Here is a 20630-nt window from a genome sequence, read left to right as displayed (position 1 = left end):
CAAAGAAAGCAATGAAGAAAAAGAGAGACAAAAGTCCAAGCATGGGGGCAAAAAATGATTACATGATGCAAAATCTAATGTTTAATTACATTTACAGTCCACACCATTTACGATTTCTAGCGAGAACGAAACTACATGAGTACCCACTTACTCGTAGCTGAACTCAAAACCTAATATTGAAGAGTGTTTAACTCGCTGCTTGAAGCAAAACATCTTCATAGAGGCTAGAGCTCCCCACTATCCGATCCTAGTCACTCGCGGTTCTCTACTATATAGTGATTGCACTGAGCATTTATATTTTCAGTTCTATTTGTTTCTTTGTAAGGCTAATAATCCATTGATGATCGTGAACATTATATGATTGTATCCATCTTTATTTTAGGCTAGCTTACATATTATTATGGCTATTAATTATTTTATTTGCCATCTGTTTAAGTCAAAACCTAGCTTAATATTAGGGTTGGAAATATGGAATGAGAGACATTTAGGAAGAAATCATACAAAATGTTATAGTCTCTTCAACTACTGAGAGAATATACGGATTTAAACTCAAAATATCTTAGTAGTTATTATTACAAAAAATAATCATGACTCGAGTTGCCACTTGATTTTTTACCGATTTCAACTAATAAACCCATTTAGTTTTATCTTTCTCTTTTACCATATACTACTATATTGCATCTTGTTTCATTAAAAAGTGTTTACATGATTATAAATAATGATTTTAATTACTATTTTCAATATAGTCAAACTTAGATATCCACATATAAATGAACTAAATCGGAGCACGATAAACGTTTTATAACCGAAGAAGCTGAACATACTTTTGAGTTTCAAGCCTAAAAAACTTTTAATCCTTTGTTCAACCACTTAATGAAACGTTCATATGTTTTTTTATACCTTTATGTACATAGTATATAAAAAAAACAAAGCCCTTAAAAAAAATATGATTCAGAAAAGCAGTCAATGGAAAAAAAAGTTGTCAGCATTATTGCAAGACAACGTCGGAAGTAACGCTCATGCTCATGTCTTTGTAACTCTTCTTGTTGCATCATATTCACAAATGCTTTATATTTTTTTAAGCCAAACAATTGCCCAACTTGTTTCTTAAATATGTTTTGTTTGTTTCTTGATGCAAATATTTTCTTTTATTTTATAGACTTGTATGATGTGTTTATCCGCTCTTATGAAGCCCACTTGACATAATTACATGGATTTTCATAACATAATACCATTATATGTGTAAGTATTAGTGATGTTAGCAAGCATATTAATTAAGAAAAAAATTGCATACTTATATGTGATGTGTAATGCATGATGACATGGCAAATATAGACAAATCTATGGCTGAAACTCTGAAAGACAGTCACAAGCTTAGTCAAGCAACTGTCGAGAGAAGACATGACAAATAGGGTAACTGAAATTAACTAACCCTACTAAATTGCATTCAATATCTCTTTTTATTTCTTTCTTTTATTTATTACAACAAAAAGTTTAACCGCCCACAGAGTTTATGCCTCGAGAGCTAGCATGCTGTTGAATAAATTATCTCTCTACTCTCCAAGACGACAAAACCTTTAACCACAGACCAACTTGTGTATATATTTTTCTAATCATCGTATTGTTTAACTTAAGATTAGAAATTATTTAGTATTCAAGAAATTATAAATTAGGTTCGCTACGGTTTTTGGCCTAAAATAATGATAGATTCGAAAAAGTGGGAGGAAAATAGGTAGATTAACTTTATTTACCTTTTTCTTCGATTTTTATAACAACTTTGCTTTGACATATAGTAATGATACTGTATTACATTATTGTTGTGGCTACAAGACTCATAGGCCTTAATTAATTATTGTTCCTTCTTTTGGGGACGAGTGTGTTTGCATCTTGTATGTTTAAGAGAGTTATGGTGTTTTCCTACTAATTAAGATGTATATATGCATTATAGAAGACTACACATATTATTCGGGTACATTTGCAAAATGATAAAACTCCAAGCTTACTGATTTATAAGCAAAAAAAAAATAACTATCTTATTAGTCATAACCCAAACAAATTCTGCTTTGAATAATACATCAAGAAAACTAATGATAAAGCATATGTGAAGAAGATATTTCATGTATAGATATATATATATATATATATATATATATATATATGTGTTGTTTATATATAGATAGATAATGGTAATAAGGATCATATGTATATGTGTGTGGTGTGGATATAACAATTCTAGAGGAGATTGAGAGAAGTGTGTTATAATTGGGTAGGTGATGGACCCTCCTAAATCCAACCACCTTTGTCTCTATTTCCACCTTCCCATGTCCCTTAGAACATGGAGCAAATTATGGCAACTCTTCTCTCTACCCTCTCTCTTTGTTTTTTTATTTATTTTCATATTGTTAATTCTTTTTAATCTTCTTTTCTATATTATAGTTTTCTGGTAGTGTATACTGATTTTATAAATCACTAACATTGCTTATAATTATTTTTAAAAAATCATAGACAAAACTGTAAAATTGTAAACAGATTTGAAGTTTTTAAGAAAACGCCCATAGATTTTGATCATTTTTCACCAAAATGGGTATTCCTCTATTGCCATTTAGATCGCACCATAATAATGTCCGAACATGGCTACGCAATTGGTTACTGAACCCACGATAAATTTATCTGACAACAACGGTGATTGATTAGAAATCTACACGTATAGATTCAATGATTCATACAGTTTCTAGACTATATTAATACTTTCATATACATTATACATAAAAAAAAATTATTATTACTTCTAAGCTTTGATTAGTCAAAACTTTAATATATACGATCGTCACTTGTAATTTGTGCTATTTCGTTTTGTCACTATCCAAATATAAAACCAATGTAACCGTTAAGAGATTTATTACTATATGATCTGCCCAATTATACGCATCGCTCGCTCTAGAGTATAATATTGATTGTTGCAAGTGTCGAGAGCCGGCCAAAAAGAATGCAACATATAAAGCCATACCCACAACACAAAACCATTCTCCATCACCCAAAAAAAAAAATACAATCTTCTTGTTTTGTTTGCCATATTGAAAGCTCATAGGCTTTTTTCTTTTCTTTTTTTTGGTGAAGAATGGAGATAGAATCTGTGAGATGTGAGTGTTGTGGGTTAATGGAAGACTGCACACAAGACTACATTAGTGAGGTCAAATCTAACTTCGACAACAAATGGCTCTGTGGTCTTTGCTCCGAGGCCGTGAGGGACGAAGTGAGCCGCCGGAAGATGACCACAGTTGATGAAGCCGTTAGAGCTCACGTGTCTTTTTGTGGCAAGTTTAAAAAAGATAACCCCGCGGTTCATGTCGCCGATGGTATGAGGCAGATGCTACGGAGGAGGTCCGGTGACTTGACGACTTCCTCTGCGTCCAAGAAGTTTGGTAGATCTAACACCACCAAGTTGTACTAAACCATTTTTCTATTTTCCGCTAATTATTTAATGTATAATATTTGAAGCTACTTTGTTTTGTTTTGTTTAATGTCATAAATGATGGTCGGTGATGCTATAACTAAACTAATCAATTAATTTCCCCCAGTCTTGTCATTTAGTTTCCACACAGTTCAATCTCTTTAGTCATTTGATTAACATGGCCAAAATTATCCCATGAGGAAATCTTGAATTCATGTTATGTTATTTGCTTGGTAACCAAGACGTACTTCTATAACCTTTTCGAGTCAGAGATGAGAGACCATAACATACTAAATTAGTAATCGAACTCGTGATTTTGAATACTCTATCCATTTGGGTCGCTAGCTATATATGTAATGCTGCAAAAGTTTGATGCCATTTTTATGTATTTTGGTCGTCCACGATTCTATACTATTGACAAGTTCTTTAACCCCCTATCTTGCCCCACACAAACTATCCACATTCTTCATTTCCTCAAACGTCTTTAACGCTTCTTGTAGATGCTTACACACTAGTGAAGTCCTCTCGATTTGGCCATACATTGTCTAAGCTAAGCATCTACAAAGAGAGAAAATAACTTTTAACTGAAGTTTTTAAAATTTTGATCATAACATCGTTTGTGGTCATTTCATTGAATATTTCGACCAGAAAATTTCAACAGTTCCATCAAAACAGTCTCAACAAACGTACCGGACAGAGCACTGAGCTTAACTATAACACCGTGAATCTCGATGCCGCCGATAACCGCCGAGGGTGCCGGCATTGTTCGTAACCATTCGGAGTAATGTTGATCGGCTAAACCAACACTTTTTTAACTGGGCTGATAATGGGCTTTGGCTTCGTCTAAACAAATATATCTATTATAAATTATCACAACAATTGTCGCTGAACTCATCAAATAGAGGCCTAATAAGAGCTCCATCTAATGGAAGTGACTTCATCAAATGTTTTTGTTCTACTTTTATTTACACTAACTATTGAACCTTCTATACGTTATATTTGCTTTTAGCTAGTAAATAAGATATTGATAGAATCATAGAATGATAGATCATATAAAATAGATTATGTTTATTTTCGATTAATGGATTTGTGATCTAGAGCAAACATTAATATAATGTTAACACGTAAATAATTAAAGTTTTCGAGTCTACTTAGAACACGTAAAGTACAAAAATAAAATCGGAAATTTCAGACAATATTCTTCTGTTTTTACACACATGTGAACATTTTGGATTTTGTTGGTTTCACTTCATATCCAAGATCTTACGACTAGCTATAACATTTTGATCCGTGACATATACTTTTTCCCCCAAGTTACATCCACAACCGATACCAAAGTTACATATGATTTTTTTTCTTTTTTCTTTTTATTATGTAGATTTAAGTTGGGGTTTATATTCTTCTAAAGGCTAAAATTAAAACCCAAGATACGTGTTTCTCTTTAAATTATATATTAGGATCCGTGCTAGAGCACGGATTGAAATTCATTTTATTTATATTATAATTTTAAAATAAAATATAATTCATATGATTGTTTTTAAAAGATTTTTTTTGATAAAACATTATGCAAGAAAATCATATGCTAAATATGATGCTTGTAAAAAGCACATATTTGTAAGTTTTATATTGTAATTTGTAATTTTATGTATGAGAAATGGTTATGTTTGTTTTTTGTTTTTATTTTAATTTTTGAACATATTTGGTGAGAGTGTTTTAATATGACTCGTGCTTAGGTAAGATTTTATTTTCAACTGCACAATAAGATGTTGGAAATCACGATTAAATGTGATAAATTGCTAATATTTTATTCTTTTTACGCCTAAAAATATATTTTATGCCTAATAGTATATATTTTGTAACAATACATGGAATACTAAAGATTTTATTTTAGAAATTGTATAAATCATTGGAATATTCTCTTTAAAATGATTCTTTGGAATATTTTTAAGTGTATGCCATATATTGACCAATTAATCTATAATCTTTTTTTTTTGTAACCAACATATATTTAATCTATAAACTATTTTGTAACCAACTTATAAAAATTATATAGTCTACAAAAAAAGTTGTGTACTTCCGTTTTATTATATAGGAGATTTTAGGTTGATTAAATTTAATTATAAACCTAGAATAAAATTCTTTCATTTTTGGGGGTTTATAAGAGAAAGAAGTACTGAATAATTGGGTCAAATACATAAAAATTTGGATGAAAGAAAACCAAAAACCTAATTTATGTGGCCAAAATGATATAGTCTAACCTCTAATTAATGGATACAAATAGATGAAAGGAAAAGAGAATCACTTTGGTTCACAAAAAAAAAAAAAAAAAAACCAAAGTATTCTTTAAATCTTCTTCTCATTAGGAAATGACCAAAGAAGTTTTGTTGCGTATCTTTTTGTTATCCCCCAATTTATCACTACCAAACATTTTTATGTCTCTGTCTTCCGTACGTCTGCAATTACGTTATATCCATCATATTTTATAACGAAAAATACTTAGGTGAACCTTCTTGTTCACTTCTTCCTAATCAACCAATCAGAATTTTCTTACATTATCTTGTTTAAAAAAATAAATCAAAATTAAATTAAAAAGCAATACATATTAAGGAAACAAATTCTGTATAATTTCTTTTAAGGAAAGTTAAATATTGGCTTGGTTTAGATTTTATAATTAGAATGAAATAATTTATCGGTTTGGGTTTACAAATAAGATTATTAGGGTTTAGATTTTACAATTCAAACAAAATTATATGTCGTTTTGTGTTTACAAATGAAGTGGTTAGGGTTTAGATTTTACAATTAAAACGAAATTATATGTCGGTTTGGATTTACAAATAAAGTGGTTAGGGTTTAGATTTTACAATTAAAACGAAATTATATGTCGGTTTGGGTTTACAAATGAGATGGTTAGGGTTTAGATTTTACAATTAGAACAAAATTATATGTCGGTTTGGGTTTACAAATGAGATGGTTAGGGTTTAGATTTTATAATTAGAATGAAATTATATGTCGGTTTGGATTTACAAATGAGATAGTTAGGGTTTAGATTTTACAATTAGAATGAAATTATATATCGGTTTGGATTTATAAATAAGCGGTTTAAGTTTTTAATTTTATAATAATGTATACAGATTTTGTTTCCTTATTTTACAAGGAGGTGAATAAATAGGTTATTAAATATACTATGACATGTCAGATTTTCATTGGCTAAAATAAAGAGAAGTGAACAAAAGGGTTCACCTTAGGAGTGAACCCAAGAATTGTCCATAACATATTAACATGCGTTTTTCTCTCTGAATACGGAAATTTGCACGACTCTTATTCAACTCTGATGAAATACATTCATGTGCTTATATATGAGTAATCTATTTATTATTGGGAACGAAAAAATCAAAAATTCATCAATGGAGGGAATTATTACAACTAATAGTAATTTTATATTCAGTTCGTAAACTAATTAAGAAAACTCCTGCATATTTGAAACATGTTACAAGAATGACTCAAGGAATATACAACTTTTGTAATCATAAAGTTAAACAAGAAAAAGGTTCTTTTTTGTTAAATAGATACATGTCCTACGAATCACTTTTTCTTCGAACATATACGAGGTAATCAATCAAAAACTTTATTACAGTCATAATCACAGTTAATAATAGCAGCCTTAAATACTCCCTCCGTTCTAATTTAGTTGTCGTTTTAGGATTTAATTTTTGTTTCATATTAGTTGTCGTTTTAGATTTTCAATGCAAATGTTTGATGAATATTCCAATCTTATCCCTGCTGTTTTAAAGTTTCAACCAATGAAAAAATTATAAAATATATTAATGAAGGGCAAAACATAAAATTTAATAATTTCCTTAATTTATGTGCAAAAACCTTAAACGATAGTTAAACTAGAACAGAGGGAGTACTAGTTTGTTTCGTTAACTAAGTATATCTTTTACGACATATATATTTTTTTATCCAAGACTAAAACCACTAAACCATAGTCTACTTGGTAACACACTAATGCATTCCAAAAGCCAAATTTACAGATTATTTGTTGTAATAGATTAAAAATCTGTTTTCTATTAATAACAATGACCATGGTGTAATTTTTTTTTAATCAATGGTTGATCAAAAGTTAATTAATATTTTTACACCGAGAGATCTAGGGTTCAAACTTCGACGTTCAGATACTATGATCTATTAATTTGTAGATTAAAAAAAACAAGTTTACCGTGCAAAATAAAAACATCAAGAATCCTACCAATCGAGTAAAACAATATATTTGCCTACTTGGTCACATATGTTGGTCGTCAACTCTTAATTTCTCTTTAATTTTGTTGGAAAAAAGATAGTCAGTTACACGAACTATATCACAATACATGACCACATATGCCAACTTTAGAAATGTATACTCAACTACACGAAGTATATATATTGCATGGCCACATATACCAACTATATGATGACATGTGCTCAACATCACAACCATCTTATTCCGGTACACCTTTCATCAGAATCCGGTGTTGACCAATATTGACCGGCGTTGACCGACATTGACCAATAAAAATATGCATTTTTTTGTTTTTTAATATTAGAAACCAAAATAAAAAATTTAATTGAATTATTTAGGAATCAGTTATGGTGTTTTATAACTAAAAACATATATGGATCCAAAATAAAGATATATTGTATATATATTCCATTCATTTAGTCTTATAATAGTTACTTTTTTATTTCGAAACTTAACTAAAATTAAAATAAAAATCATTTATAAGATATTAAAACTTAAATTCAAACCAGATAATCTTGTTGTAACAAATCAAATAAGAAAACTACTTATTTTAACATTATTAATTTAAAAACATCAACTTCTTACTTAATTTCTCTAAATATAAAATTAATTTTATTTAATATTCTCAACCACAAAACATTTTTCTAAAACAAAAATACTTAGAACCAAGCCCAATACATATCAAAATCATTAGAATTATTGAAAATGTTATATACTCATGGTAAAATAAAAATTTTAATATCTGAAAAATTATTAATGATTTTTCATTTCACTTTTATTAAGTTTTGCAATAGAAAAATATTTTGTATATATGTTAATTCATCCAGTCTTATGATAGTTAGTTTTTTTTAATTCTATTGTAACTAAAAACATCGTTATTATTTGATTTTTTTAAATACAGTGTTTTTTGTTATTTAATAAAAGCAATATATTTGATTGTAAACAACAAAAACACACAATATTTATTTTTAATATATAAAAGATAGAAGATCCAAAAAATTTATTTAACTATTAGTTTAGCTTCAAAATTAAAATGACTAATTATAAGAATGAATACATTAAAGATGTAAACAAAATATTTAGTTATATAATATAGAATATGTCTTAATTGAAAAAAAAACTATAAACTATTTGATATAGCAATTTATGTTTTTTCTTTAATATTATACATTAAAAAAAGGAATATTTTTTTGGTCAATATTGGTCAATGCCAGAGTCAGTTAACCGGTGTACCGGAATTGTATGTTTATGGTGTTAACCACATGACGTCATATAGTTCATACATGTACTCATGCAATACATCTACTTCATGTAGTTGAGAGTACAATATTATACTTGGAATGTGTGACCATGCATTCTTACATACTTCGTGTAGCTAGCCATCTTTTTTCCAATTTTGTTTCTATGAAACTTTTTTTTTGTAACAATATAAGGATGAATCCTATATGCCATTTTCACATACCAAACTACCAATGTATCATATTTAGATATAATCTCATTGCATTAAAGCGTTCTTTTGACTTTAAAATTTAATATGTCAAACAAAATTTTAATTTTTTTGGAAAACAAATTCTTAAAAACAAATATGCAGTGTAGGTTAATGATGAGTAATATAGTATACATTAAGATAAGCGAATTTAAATATAAGTTATGATACAAAAACATTGACGCTAAAGCTAATACTCTTTTAACCTACAATTAAATTTAGTATAACAAAAATAAAAATCTCTAACCTTAAGAACCGCAATTTATTTCAAAACCTACTTATCTGTTTCAGAATCTAATTAGTTTAATTGTTCCTTTTAATTAGACCTCAATCAAAATTTCATGAGTTCTCGCATAAATGATAAATCCAATTTTGTTGTATAAATAATAAAAACTGAAGATAATATGATAACAAAAATGACAATAAAAAGAGGGGTATTTTGGTAAATTAAGAAATGCCCTTATCACAATTTTCCGATCCATCATCATCCTCCTCCGTTGCTGCCGCCTTCGCACCCATTCATAAAACAGGAAAGACGCAATCTTTTTCTTGTCTCTCTCTCTCTCTCTCTCTCTCTTCCCCATTCTTCAAAATCTTAAAGCTTTCCTCATTCACTCTCTCAATCTCTTTGACCCCATTTATATCCCAATCTCAAAGTTTCGATCTTTCGATTAAAAAAAACAAATCCAACATTTTTGTGTTCTTTATATATGATTTTGTTTCCCATAAAGATTCGATCAGTTTTCTCATATCTCTTGTTGCTGAGTTTGATCCAATCGATCGATAAACCAAACCCAGAAGCCATGAGAGTCCACCCAATCCCTAGAAACCTCAACAACACTCTGATCCATCATCATCGTCATAACCCGACCCGAGAACCCGGCAAGAACCTCCGGAGATTGCCGCATATCTTCAACCGTGTTCTGGAGCTTCCGTTGAGGTCAGAGGCAGATGTATCCGTGGAAGAGAGACAAGACTGTTTCAGATTCGTGGCGGAGACGGTAGGTCTCTGTGACGGCGACGGAGATATGAGGGCTTATATGGTTGAGATTCATCCTGGTATAACCAAAATCGTGGTGAGGACTAATGAGTCTTCGTCTTTGGGTTTGTCCTTAGACGAGTTAGAGCTTGACGTGTGGCGTTTTAGGTTACCGGAATCAACTAGGCCTGAGCTTGTTACTGTGGCTTGTGTTGATGGTGCTTTGATTGTTACAGTACCTAAGAACGCAGAAGAAGATGATGATGATGGTGGTGGTGGAGACTTTGGACATAGTGGAAGGCTAGTGCTTGTTCAGTGAATCAAGTAATGTCTCTTTATGTAATGTAATGATGATACTCTTGGAATGTTCATGAGTGAAGAAGACAAATCTCTAATCTTCCTCTTTTCTACAATATTTGTGTAGCCTACTGTTTTTTTTGTTGTTGGCAATTCAGTTCTAAATAAAAAGAAAGATTGAATCTTTTGATCTCTCAAACTGTAAGATCAAGAAGCACAAAAAGGTCTGATTTTTATCAACTAACGGATAGTTTTCCATAGTACAACAACAACATAAAACAAGTTTTCATTCAAGAGACTTCTTGCAACATAAACCAAAAAGGCTATGTGACACAAAAAGACTAGCTAAAGGTTTTATAACAGGATACAACACGAGGACGGATTTAGAGGAAGAAGCCTTTGAGAGGGGTGAACTTAGAGAGGATCTCTGCTTCACGCTTAAGAGCATTATCCTTCTTACATTCCCATTCAGGCTTCTTTGAGTTGGCTGATTGAACTTCCTGTACGAGTTTTGGGATCGAGTTCGCTACCATTTTCTGACCGTAGCTTAGATCAACCCTTTCTTTCTCCTTGTTCCCGATGTACCGCTTCAGCTCAGACCGTCTAGCTTGAAGCTGCGCGATTTGGTCATCGATTTGGCGGATTGTCTCAGCGTTTGTGTCGACTTCCATCTGGATACTCCCTAGTTTGTCCTTCAGGTCGCTGTATTCGTATTTAAGTGATGCTACCTTGGCTTTGTTAAGCTCCAGCGCAGAGAAGAACCTATCAGCATCTTCAATCACCCCTTTGTTCTCCAGGAACACTTCGCTAAACGTTGGCATCTCCTCCATCAGCTTCAATCTCACAATCTCTTCAGCGGAAAGGTTTGGATCTTTCCTCAGTTTAGTTGCCAATGCTGCTATCTCTGCTGCGTCCTTGGAGAGGAACAAAGTAGTGAAATCCTTCTCCAGAAGAGATGAAATCTTCATTCGAGCTTCAGCCCATTCATATTCTCTCATTGGAGAGCTTACATTAACAAGAACATGAGAGTCTCCCCCGACCTCTTCTGGAGGCTGCTGCATGAGGTTATCAAGAGAGTTCAGGTAGCTGTCAAACTCCTCCGGGTTAACATCGATAGGCGAGTGCGAGACCGCGAGGACACCATTCATAGGAGAGACATAGATATGAGGAATAGAAACATCTTCTTCCTCGTAGTTAGCTCCGCGTTTCTTTCTCTTGTTACTAGTTTTTGGTGCAGTAGCAGGTTCACCTTCTTCGTTCTGGAAGTTCAAGTCCACAGCACCACCACGCTGCTGGTTCGAGGTGCGTCTTGTAGATTGTCGAGATGATTTCGGTTTGGTCGCAGATTGCGATCCAGTGGCAGGAGTTGTGGCTCCTTTCTTCTTCTTGTTACTGCCAGCTCGGGGAGTTGGTTTAGGTTTCTCTTCAACAGGTTCATATGTTTGTGTCTGCATTGGTTTCCTCTTCCTTTGGCTGTATCGGGAGTTTCCTTCTTTTTTCACATCCTGAGCATTCTCATCATTCTGGCCAACCTCGGTCTGTACCTCCTTCGGTGTCTCCTCAAAAAGAGACGCAGCATCAACTACAAAAGACAGCAAAGATGGTTTTACTAGCAGTGCTTAAACGAAAACACGAATCACTGATAATGTTCATCCATGAAATGAGAAAGGTACATCTGCAAAGTCTTACTCTCTCTTGCATAGATATAAAATTATACCTTTATTTGCAGGCTGGAAGAGAGCTGGAATCTTCCAGCTAAAAGAAGCAAAGAATGCATCAGCATCCATGTCTGGGAAATTCGATTGGACATAACGAGCAAGAGTGGCTTTGCTAGCGAAAGACTTTGGGACATTCTTTTGCTGAAGCTTTTGAGGGAGAATAAGAAACCTATCCTGATGATACCCAGTAGCAGTCACTCTCCTTCCAACTCTCCAAGTCCAAACATCACCAGGGGCTGGCCAATCAACAGGGGCATATGGCAGACCTTGACCAGTTGAAACCGGGGGAATGGCTGGAAGTTGATTGAGATCAGTTTCCCCATGAGTGAAGGAGCTGTTGTCTACGCTTCTCTTTCCATTCTCCTTTGCCTGAGAGGGCTCTGGATCTTCAATGGCCTCTTCCCTGTTGAAACCGTTTTCCCAGAAGTCATCTTTCTCTTGCTGAGTGGGGTCGAGATGATCAGAATCGTTTTCACGGTAAGTTGAAAGCGGAACAGGTTGATTGTCATGGTAAGTACTGATTGGGACTGGCTGTGTATCAAACCTGCATGCAAATTAACACTAGAGGAGCTGAAAGAGAAGTGGTATAAAACAAACAACAAACACATGAAACAAAAACAAACAACACTAACGCTTAAAAACCTTTCGATATACACAAGGACCACAAATCATTTGCCTTCTCAATAGCACAAATAAAACAAGTAGACAAACAATGTAACATACATTTCACTATACCACAACGTTGAAACAAACAAACACTAAAACATGGAGACTTCACCAAACCCACACCACAGTCAACCCTAAAGGCACATCCTATATGGTTGCAGCAGTTAGTATAAGAACCCTAACTTTTGCTCAACGTACGTTTCACAGTTCACGCTTTCACACCCTATTTCCCAAAGACAAAAAGGTTCCCTTGTACATAATTTTTAATCTTGTCTCATCTAAAACTCAAGAACTCTTGATGCTTAGTCAGAATTGTGAACATATATCTGCTAAACAATACAAATCCAAGTCTAAGAGAGGTGAATTAGTCTCATTTCCCGACACAAACCCATCAAAAGCTCTAATTTGTTCAAGGATCCAGAGAAATGACACAGACCCAGAGTTAAACAAAAAAAAAAAAAAACAAGTATTTGTTCACAATTATAACAAAGCTAGAGAGAAAAGAACAAGTACCCAGGAGGATTTTGAACGATCTCTTGCATATCAATCGGAGAATAAAAAGGAGCAGACATGTCCACTCAAACCCTAATTTTCCTGCAGATGGGAAGAAGAAAAAAAGGAAAAAAAAGCAGAATTCAGAATGAAAGATCAACTCTAGAAACGTGAAAGGTATGACCTTTATGCGAGATTAAGATGATGTACGAACAATTTTGGAAGCAGATCTAAGCTTTTTTCACTCTCTTCTTCTTCTTTCTCCTTTTGTTGTTTTCTAACTCTGGAGATGTGGTTAAAAAAGTCTTGAAGCTGAGAGAAGTCTAAGATGTAACGAATAAACGAGGAATTGACAGCTATGCCCTTATGTGTGGTTCATCAGTCCCTTTTTTGGGGGAATAAAATCCTTTTTTTTTACGTGTTGCACGGTAAGTTTTTTTCCTACTTTACCCGATTTACCGTGATCGCTATCTTCATTTGCACCATTTCCAGTGTCAAGACAAAATTGACAGATTTGTTTTTCATTTGTTAATAATACGCACAATTTTTTTTTGTCAAGAACCAAAATTTTTATTGGGTTTGTAACGTTTATTGGGTGTCATGTTTGTTTCAGTATGAACAATTGTTGCATTGAGTCAATCATATTTTACATATTTTTCTACATAGTGCTCGAGAACCGATCATACGGCTATATGCCCATAATCATGATTACATCAAATAAACATAGGTCTGGATTCATATATGCTATGCTGTCTGATCAATAACATCTTGTTCTCCGCCAATTTTTTTCATACAACTACAAATGGACGATCAAATTAGGCACCAAAAAATGATCTAAACCGTCCAAGCTACCGCTTAATGAGTTCCACGCATATGTTCTTCATGGAGTATCATCAATTGTTCAGCTACCTAACAAAAAATCACACGATCGAAGTTTAGTAGTATCTCTATATATACAAGTAAAATCATCTACATTTTTTAAGAAATGGTACCTCTTCAATGCTGCCATCTTCAATCTCTGTATTGAAAGAAAGAAGCAAGCTTTCGTGTAGCAAATTCTCAATCTCTTCCAGCGTAATCACTGCTATCATTTCATAATCGAAATCAATATATCTTCATGATCTTAACATATAACACAATAAAAGAAGGGGAAAATAGCAAATCGAACCATTTGATTGAGAGAAGAGAAGATAAAGATGATGGGCAAGCTCTTTAGATTTCTTGAGAGAATCGTGGCCTCCCCATTGATTCTTCACGGCCATCTGAAGCCCGCCCCACCGCGAAAGAACCTCTCCGATGCCTCTCCGGAGGAAAGAGTCGTCGTCGGCCATAGGACGCACGTGCTTTTCATGCCACGTGGCGGAGATCACGTGAGCAGTATCGAACGTTCGTCCACCGGCTCCCATATCTTTCCGGCCGCAGAGACAACGGTTCTTCCGCCTTGTAACTCTCCGTTTCCTTAAACGGAGAACAAATGCTGGAAGATTTTTGCGTATGGAACACACAAAGAGAACAAAAAGAAACGTGTGCGTTTCTGTTTGTATACTCTGTTTTCTAAAAATGGAAAAAAAAAAAAAAAAAAAAAAGAGAGAAAGCAACGAAAAATAAGGATCTAGAGAAATGAGACAGATCCGAGGAGTTAGCAGGAGTTTATGAGTTTGCCAGACTGACAAAGATTTGTTCTTTTGACTTCAGACATATGACATACCGGTGACTTCTGTTTCCAACTTTTTCTTGATGTTATGTTTTGTCTTCAGATTGAAACGTGTCTACAACAACAAAAACAAATACTGAAACGTGTCCAATGGAATACTACGACGCATGTGGTAACGTTAGAAAAAGGTCCGTTTCCATGCATTCTTCAAAATTAAATTACAAATATACAAAAAGAAAAGTAAAAGCCCTATCTCAATCTATCTTCAAGCTTTCTCATATTGTTATAAACTTGTAATCTGACACGGGTGTCCTAGTCACCTCACTGAGACACTGACAAGAGTCAAAATCTTAGAATTTTGGGTCCATACTCATGCACATCTCTTATTTATAACTCGCTAGACTCTATGAGTTGTTATAGTGTAAAAACCACATAACACAACAAGCAAAACAGAGATGAGCCAAGAACAACCACATAGGCCACAAGAGCCAGTCAAATATGGAGACGTTTTCGAAGTCTCCGGCAAACTCGCCGACAAGCCTGTAGCACCTGAGGATGCAAAGATGATGCAAGCTGCGGAGACACATGTGTTCGGCCATACTAAGAAAGGTGGTGCAGCTGCCATCATGCAATCTGCAGCCACGTCCAACATACGCGGTGGCTTCGTTCATCCAGGTGACAAAACTGACCTTGCCGCTGAACGTGGCGTCACGGTGGAGCAAACAGTCCCCCCTTCAACTGTCACAACCGAATCCGTCGGTGGACAGGTCCCAACTCGTTTCCAAAATGACTTATTTTTTCATGTATTATTCATTTTTTTTGGTAGTAAAAGTGAAGTTTTAGGTCGTTGGACAACATGTTGAACCGAGGCGCGTAGTAGCTGCAGCACGGACGGACGAACCAGCTTTACAAAGTAAAATAACAATCGGAGAAGCATTGGAAGCGGCTCTGAAGACCGCTGGAAACAAACCGGTGGATCAGAGCGACGCAGCAGCGATTCAAGCGGCGGAGATGAGAGCTTCGGGCACCAACGTCATTGCTCTTGCTGGAATCGCGGCAACAGCTCAATCCGCAGCGGATCACAACGCTACTGTAGATCGTGACGAGAGAAAAATCAAGCTCGTTGATGTTTTGACGGTTAAACTCCAACTTCAAAACATGTTCATCAAATGTTTTGTGTGTTTCTTTAACAGTGTCTAAATTAAATGTTTTCGAACCGGATGGATTATTAGGGTGCTGCGGAGAAGTTACCGTCAGATAGAGCTGTGACGAGGCAGGATGCGGAAGGAGTGGTGAGCGCCGAGATGAGGAACAACCCTAAATTGTGTACTCACTCTGGTGGTGTAGCGGCTTCGCTTACCGCCGCTGCTAGGGTTAACGAGAGAGTCGATATATGAGAAGACAAATCCGGCGAGAGAGAGTATGACAACTTAAAAAACCTTAGCTTGTGATGTATTGTAAAATCGTCTTAGCTTTTGGTCGTCTTGTTACAAAGACTTTAGTGTAGCTTTCGTTTGTTTCTTTCTAAAGACTCTCACAACTTAAGAAGCCTTGTGATTAGGTGAAATATTCGTTTAGTTTTTGACAGAAGTGGTGACTTCGGTTTAAAGTTTGAATGTTCTTTAGCCGATATGTGAAAATCCGGCAAGGGGAGGAGCTTGTGATATAAATCGCCTAGCTTTTGTTATTGTCTTCTTTTCCTTAATTATGTTCAGAAACTTTAAAAATGTTGTTGAAGAATGGAGACTCTAATTTAAGTTAAAAGCCTTTCTTGAGCTGATTTGCTTGGAGAATGCAACTGATTTTGTAACACTTCAAAACATCTTAGCTTTAACCAAAAACCCATAATAATACCAAACAAAAAAGAGAGTTTTACTGGCAACTCAAAGAAGAACACCTTGACCATTACCTTTTTCAAATTCTGTAAGTTCTTTCTTCTTCTCCAGTGTCTCGTATAGCTTCTTCACAACCTCTTGTATACCTTCCTTGTTGGGTTGCACAGCTGAGCAGCCTGAGCTGAGAGTACCTCTATAATGATTCTCTCGACCAGAACACCTCCTATGATCATATCATGCGGAAGCATATTTCCTCTATTGGCCGATCGAGAGGTTGAATGGCGTTGATGACCAGAGAGAGTTTGTTCACTTGCATCGCAAGTTAAGTTATGGAGTGGACTTGGCTCAGCTCTGATCTCATGGCTTCTTAGATGTTCAGAACATCTTGCTCATTTTTGGTGGTTCTCTTAGGCCACCACTTCCAGATTTTCTGGCCATGAGATCAGAAATATTTCTGGCTTGATGTATATAGATATCGGAGTAGCTTGGAAAGTTTGTGATTTGTGAGTTTGCCAGACCGACGAAAACTTGTTCTTTGACTTCAGACATATTGGTGATAGTTTGTCTTAAAATGGAAACGTGTCCAATGTTATACGATACATGTGGTAAAATAGTGTTTTAATTTTTAAAACTAAATGACAAAATCCTTATCTCATCAACTGGTCTAATTCATATAAGCCGTCTCATCTTGCTATAAACTTGGAAACGGGCACGTGTGTCTTAGTCTCACGACATTGACAAGTGTCGAAGTCTCACAATGTTGGCATCACACTCATGCAGCTCCCTTTTTTTTTTTTTGGTAAGGTGCAGCTCCCTTTATTATATATATACTCCATATTTTATTTTGTTTTGGGACATTATTATACTCTATATCTCTAGGAGCTGTTTATATTGTAACACAGAAACAGAACAGAACAACAAAGAAATGAGTCAAGAAGAGCAACCACAGAGGCCACAAGAGCCAGTCAAATATGGAGACGTTTTCGAAGTCTCAGGTGAACTCGCCGATAAGCCCATAGCGCCTGAAGATGCAAACATGATGCAAGCCGCGGAGACACGTGTGTTCGGTCACACTCAGAAAGGCGGTGCAGCTGCCGTCATGCAGTCTGCCGCCACCGCAAACAAACGTGGTGGCTTTGTCCATCCAGCTGACACAACTGACGTCGCAGCCGAACGAGGTGTCACGGTGGCACAAACTGACGTCCCTGGTGCACGTGTTACTACAGAATTCGTTGGTGGACAGGTCAACAAATCTCGTGTCCAAAATTACATCCTTTTTTCTTATAATCGTTCCTCTGTTTTATAGCGTGAATTGTTTATTATTAGGTCGTTGGACAATACGTTGAGCCGAGGCCTGTGGCCACTGCTACAGCTACAGCCGCAGAAACGTTGGGGTTGAACTTACAAAGTGCCATAACGATTGGAGAAGCATTGGAAGCGACTGTGCAGACCGCTGGGAACAAACCGGTGGATCAGAGCGATGCAGCTGCGATTCAGGCGGCAGAAGTTAGAGCTTCTGGTACTAATGTCATTGCTCCCGGTGGAATCGCCGCTTCAGCTCAATCCGCAGCCAATCACAATGCTACCGTAGATCGTGAAGAGGACAAAATCAAACTCATTGATGTTTTGGCAGTTAAGCTCCAATTTCAGATACTGTTTCATCAATGTTTGATGTTTTCTTCTTAACAATGTATAAATGTTTTTGAACCTGATGGATGCTAGGGTGCGACGGGGAAGTTATCCGCGGATAAAGCTGTGACCAGGCAGGATGCTGAGGGAGTTGTGAGCGCTGAGCTGAGGAACAACCCAAATCTGTCTACTCATCCTGGTGGTGTGGCAGCTTCTGTTACCGCAGCCGCTAGGCTTAACCAGAAATCTGATATGTGATAGATCAGGCTATTTGAGAAGTTCTGTCCTTTTGTGTTTTCTCACAAAATAGGGAACTTGTAATGTAACATCGTCTAGGCTTTGGTTCTGTTGTTCAAGAAAGTTCCAATGATATAATGTTAGTGTGGAAAAAAAAACTCACTTCCAGTTTAAAAAGTTGAGACCTTTCTTAAGATGATTGCTTCATCAATATCTAACACAACTGATCTACATAAACATGACGATTCTCCAGTCTACTAGTTTTGTAACATTCCAAACATCCTTTTCCAGAAGCTCATGGCTTTTTTTTAACAAAAAGGTCCCAAAAAGAGATACAACAGTAAAACAAAACGCCAAAAAATAGAGTTTTACTGGCTTGAACTAGCAGCTCCAACAAGAACACCTTGAGCATTACCTTCCTTCTTGTTACCCTCTTCCTTGTTATCATCCTGCTTCCTTATCCTGATCTTATACTTAGCTTCAAACTCCGTAAGATCTTTCTTTTTCTTCTCCAGTGTCTCGTATAGCTTCTTCACAACCTCTTCAAGCCCTTCCTTGTTGCGTTGCACAGCTGGGAGTACCTCTTTGATGGTTCTCTCGACAAGAACGCCTCCTATCATGCGGAAGCATTTCCTCGATTGGTCCAGAGGCTGAATGGCGTTGATAACCAGAGAGTGTTCACTCACTTGCATCTCGAGTTCAGTTATGTTGGAGTAGATTTGGCTTAGCTCTGATCTCATCCCTTCATAGATGTTCAGAACAGCTTGCTCATTTGGTGGTTCCCTTAAGCCACCACTTCCAGATTTGCTAGCCATTTGCTTCGATCCTACTACGAACTTAAAAGTTAAGTTCAAGAAATCAGGAATTGCGTTGATATTTGCATAGTTAAGGAAAAAGAGATCAACTCAAACAACACTCAGAGAAACATTTGGATCCAACAGAACTACATATTGTAACAACAAACACAGTAGTTCGCTGAAACTATCTACCACAAGGAAGCTCCAAACTCAATTCAATATTCTTTCAAGAAGTTATGAATGCAGAACATGGCAAGGCATAAGGCTTTCATCAGATCCGAGATCAATCCTACAACCAATCCATTACACATCAGATCAACACTACAAACAAACAAAACCCTAAACACTACTGCATCTGCATTTAACCCAATCACGATAGCATATTCACCAAATCCACTTATACAAGTAGAAGAAACCAATACAGAACATTGTAATGTCTAGAAGAACATACTACTAATACTCCATCCTCAAAACTACGTTGTTCCAGAAGATTCAAACATAGAAACGGTGTCAAAAGACCAGTTTTTGAAACAATCAGGGATATTGAAACTAGGGTTCCGATGTCACTGATATTAACTCCACCCAATGATTCCATAACTAGGTTTATGTTTCCTTGAATAATCTAGGTTTCTAATATAGTAAAAAAGCTTGATCGGGATCGAAGAAATTTTCTAAAATCCCAGAACCTAAATTATGATTACTTCAAGATCGATATCGATACAAACCTTAAGACCCACTTGAAAGAATAAAAAAAAACATCAACGAGTAACAAAAAAATACTTACTTTAAGAAACAGAACCACACGAGGAAGAAGATCGAAGAAGCTTTGGCTTTTTGAGAGGAAACAATCGAGAGGAAGATGAAAGCAAACGCGGCGCAGAGAGAGAGAGAGAGAGTGAAGGAAGAAGAAGAAGAAACAAAAGGGTTTGGTTTAACTCAATTAAAAACCGGTTTACAATTTAAATCAGAAAAAAGAACCGGTTTAAGAATTATCAAACCGGAATATTATTTACTTCTTCTCTTTCCCAGATGTTGTTTTACCTACAGTAACCTAGTGTAGACATCGCAAACCTCAAATCATGAGCATTGAGAACTTTCCCAAGTACAGCT

At 35.3% G+C, this 20630-nt stretch overlaps 7 protein-coding genes across 10 annotated transcripts; 4 read left to right on the top strand and 3 right to left on the bottom strand.

Moving 5' to 3' along the window:
* The first annotated feature begins 2901 nt into the window (after window positions 1-2901).
* Window positions 2902-3548, top strand: LOC104746709 (uncharacterized). Its single transcript, XM_010468237.3, has one exon. The coding sequence runs from the start codon at window positions 3119-3121 to the stop codon at window positions 3449-3451; it is 333 nt and encodes a 110-aa protein (XP_010466539.1). The 5' UTR covers window positions 2902-3118; the 3' UTR covers window positions 3452-3548.
* Window positions 3549-9580: 6032 nt separating this feature from the next.
* On the top strand, window positions 9581-10676 carry LOC104746708 (uncharacterized). Its single transcript, XM_010468236.3, has one exon. The coding sequence runs from the start codon at window positions 9927-9929 to the stop codon at window positions 10512-10514; it is 588 nt and encodes a 195-aa protein (XP_010466538.1). The 5' UTR covers window positions 9581-9926; the 3' UTR covers window positions 10515-10676.
* A 28-nt stretch (window positions 10677-10704) lies between these two features.
* On the bottom strand, window positions 10705-13793 carry LOC104746707 (uncharacterized). The gene is made up of 4 exons (XM_010468235.2): window positions 13583-13793; window positions 13390-13470; window positions 12210-12754; window positions 10705-12074 (listed from the first exon to the last, which is right to left on the bottom strand). Exons 2-4 carry the CDS (start codon window positions 13446-13448, stop codon window positions 10876-10878), a joined length of 1803 nt encoding a protein of 600 aa, XP_010466537.1. The 5' UTR covers window positions 13449-13470; window positions 13583-13793; the 3' UTR covers window positions 10705-10875.
* Window positions 13794-13971: 178 nt separating this feature from the next.
* Window positions 13972-15069, bottom strand: LOC104746706 (uncharacterized). The gene is made up of 3 exons (XM_010468234.3): window positions 14537-15069; window positions 14361-14449; window positions 13972-14277 (listed from the first exon to the last, which is right to left on the bottom strand). Exons 1-3 carry the CDS (start codon window positions 14772-14774, stop codon window positions 14224-14226), a joined length of 381 nt encoding a protein of 126 aa, XP_010466536.1. The 5' UTR covers window positions 14775-15069; the 3' UTR covers window positions 13972-14223.
* Window positions 15070-15438: 369 nt separating this feature from the next.
* LOC104746705 (late embryogenesis abundant protein 32-like) lies at window positions 15439-16834 on the top strand. Its single transcript, XM_010468233.3, has 3 exons — window positions 15439-15789; window positions 15866-16159; window positions 16255-16834. Exons 1-3 carry the CDS (start codon window positions 15478-15480, stop codon window positions 16417-16419), a joined length of 771 nt encoding a protein of 256 aa, XP_010466535.1. The 5' UTR covers window positions 15439-15477; the 3' UTR covers window positions 16420-16834.
* An 875-nt stretch (window positions 16835-17709) lies between these two features.
* LOC104746703 (late embryogenesis abundant protein 31-like) lies at window positions 17710-18917 on the top strand. The gene is made up of 3 exons (XM_019237376.2): window positions 17710-18100; window positions 18184-18489; window positions 18580-18917. Exons 1-3 carry the CDS (start codon window positions 17783-17785, stop codon window positions 18742-18744), a joined length of 789 nt encoding a protein of 262 aa, XP_019092921.1. The 5' UTR covers window positions 17710-17782; the 3' UTR covers window positions 18745-18917.
* LOC104746704 (prefoldin subunit 2) lies at window positions 18893-20618 on the bottom strand. Of its 4 annotated transcripts, none has more exons than XM_010468230.3 (2): window positions 20305-20618; window positions 18893-19559 (listed from the first exon to the last, which is right to left on the bottom strand). In XM_010468230.3, the coding sequence occupies exon 2, from the start codon at window positions 19536-19538 to the stop codon at window positions 19092-19094; it is 447 nt and encodes a 148-aa protein (XP_010466532.1). In that variant the 5' UTR covers window positions 19539-19559; window positions 20305-20618; the 3' UTR covers window positions 18893-19091. The 4 variants fall into 4 exon arrangements, with proteins under 4 accessions (XP_010466532.1, XP_010466534.1, XP_087344724.1 ...); XM_010468232.3 differs by having other exon boundaries at window positions 18893-19549; window positions 20305-20594; XM_087488598.1 differs by having other exon boundaries at window positions 18893-19809; window positions 20305-20453.
* Window positions 20619-20630: the final 12 nt, after the last annotated feature.

The sequence above is a fragment of the Camelina sativa genome, chromosome 15, assembly GCF_030686135.1.
Source record: "Camelina sativa cultivar CO46 ecotype springtype chromosome 15, ASM3068613v1".
NCBI lineage: Eukaryota > Viridiplantae > Streptophyta > Magnoliopsida > Brassicales > Brassicaceae > Camelina > Camelina sativa.
The sequence above is the reverse complement of the archived record's forward strand: the minus strand, read 5'-3'. Positions and strand labels throughout refer to the sequence as shown.

Bases quoted from the DNA above. Each gene is read 5' to 3' on its own strand.
- LOC104746709 (XM_010468237.3), top strand. From the start codon at position 3,119: ATGGAGATAGAATCTGTGAGATGTGAGTGTTGTGGGTTAATGGAAGAC.
- LOC104746708 (XM_010468236.3), top strand. From the start codon at position 9,927: ATGATTTTGTTTCCCATAAAGATTCGATCAGTTTTCTCATATCTCTTG.
- LOC104746707 (XM_010468235.2), bottom strand. From the start codon at position 13,448: ATGTCTGCTCCTTTTTATTCTCCGATTGATATGCAAGAGATCGTTCAA. The intron at 12,755-13,389 runs GTACTTGTTCTT...ATTTGCATGCAG, and splicing joins ATCGTTCAAAATCCTCCTGG to GTTTGATACACAGCCAGTCC. The intron at 12,075-12,209 runs GTATAATTTTAT...TGTCTTTTGTAG, and splicing joins CTTCCAGCCTGCAAATAAAG to TTGATGCTGCGTCTCTTTTT.
- LOC104746706 (XM_010468234.3), bottom strand. From the start codon at position 14,774: ATGGGAGCCGGTGGACGAACGTTCGATACTGCTCACGTGATCTCCGCC. The intron at 14,450-14,536 runs GTTCGATTTGCT...AAATGATAGCAG, and splicing joins TCTCTTCTCTCAATCAAATG to TGATTACGCTGGAAGAGATT. The intron at 14,278-14,360 runs GTACCATTTCTT...ATTTTTTGTTAG, and splicing joins AAGATGGCAGCATTGAAGAG to GTAGCTGAACAATTGATGAT.
- LOC104746705 (XM_010468233.3), top strand. From the start codon at position 15,478: ATGAGCCAAGAACAACCACATAGGCCACAAGAGCCAGTCAAATATGGA. The intron at 15,790-15,865 runs GTCCCAACTCGT...GTGAAGTTTTAG, and splicing joins CCGAATCCGTCGGTGGACAG to GTCGTTGGACAACATGTTGA. The intron at 16,160-16,254 runs GTTAAACTCCAA...ATGGATTATTAG, and splicing joins AGCTCGTTGATGTTTTGACG to GGTGCTGCGGAGAAGTTACC.
- LOC104746703 (XM_019237376.2), top strand. From the start codon at position 17,783: ATGAGTCAAGAAGAGCAACCACAGAGGCCACAAGAGCCAGTCAAATAT. The intron at 18,101-18,183 runs GTCAACAAATCT...GTTTATTATTAG, and splicing joins CAGAATTCGTTGGTGGACAG to GTCGTTGGACAATACGTTGA. The intron at 18,490-18,579 runs GTTAAGCTCCAA...GATGGATGCTAG, and splicing joins AACTCATTGATGTTTTGGCA to GGTGCGACGGGGAAGTTATC.
- LOC104746704 (XM_010468230.3), bottom strand. From the start codon at position 19,538: ATGGCTAGCAAATCTGGAAGTGGTGGCTTAAGGGAACCACCAAATGAG.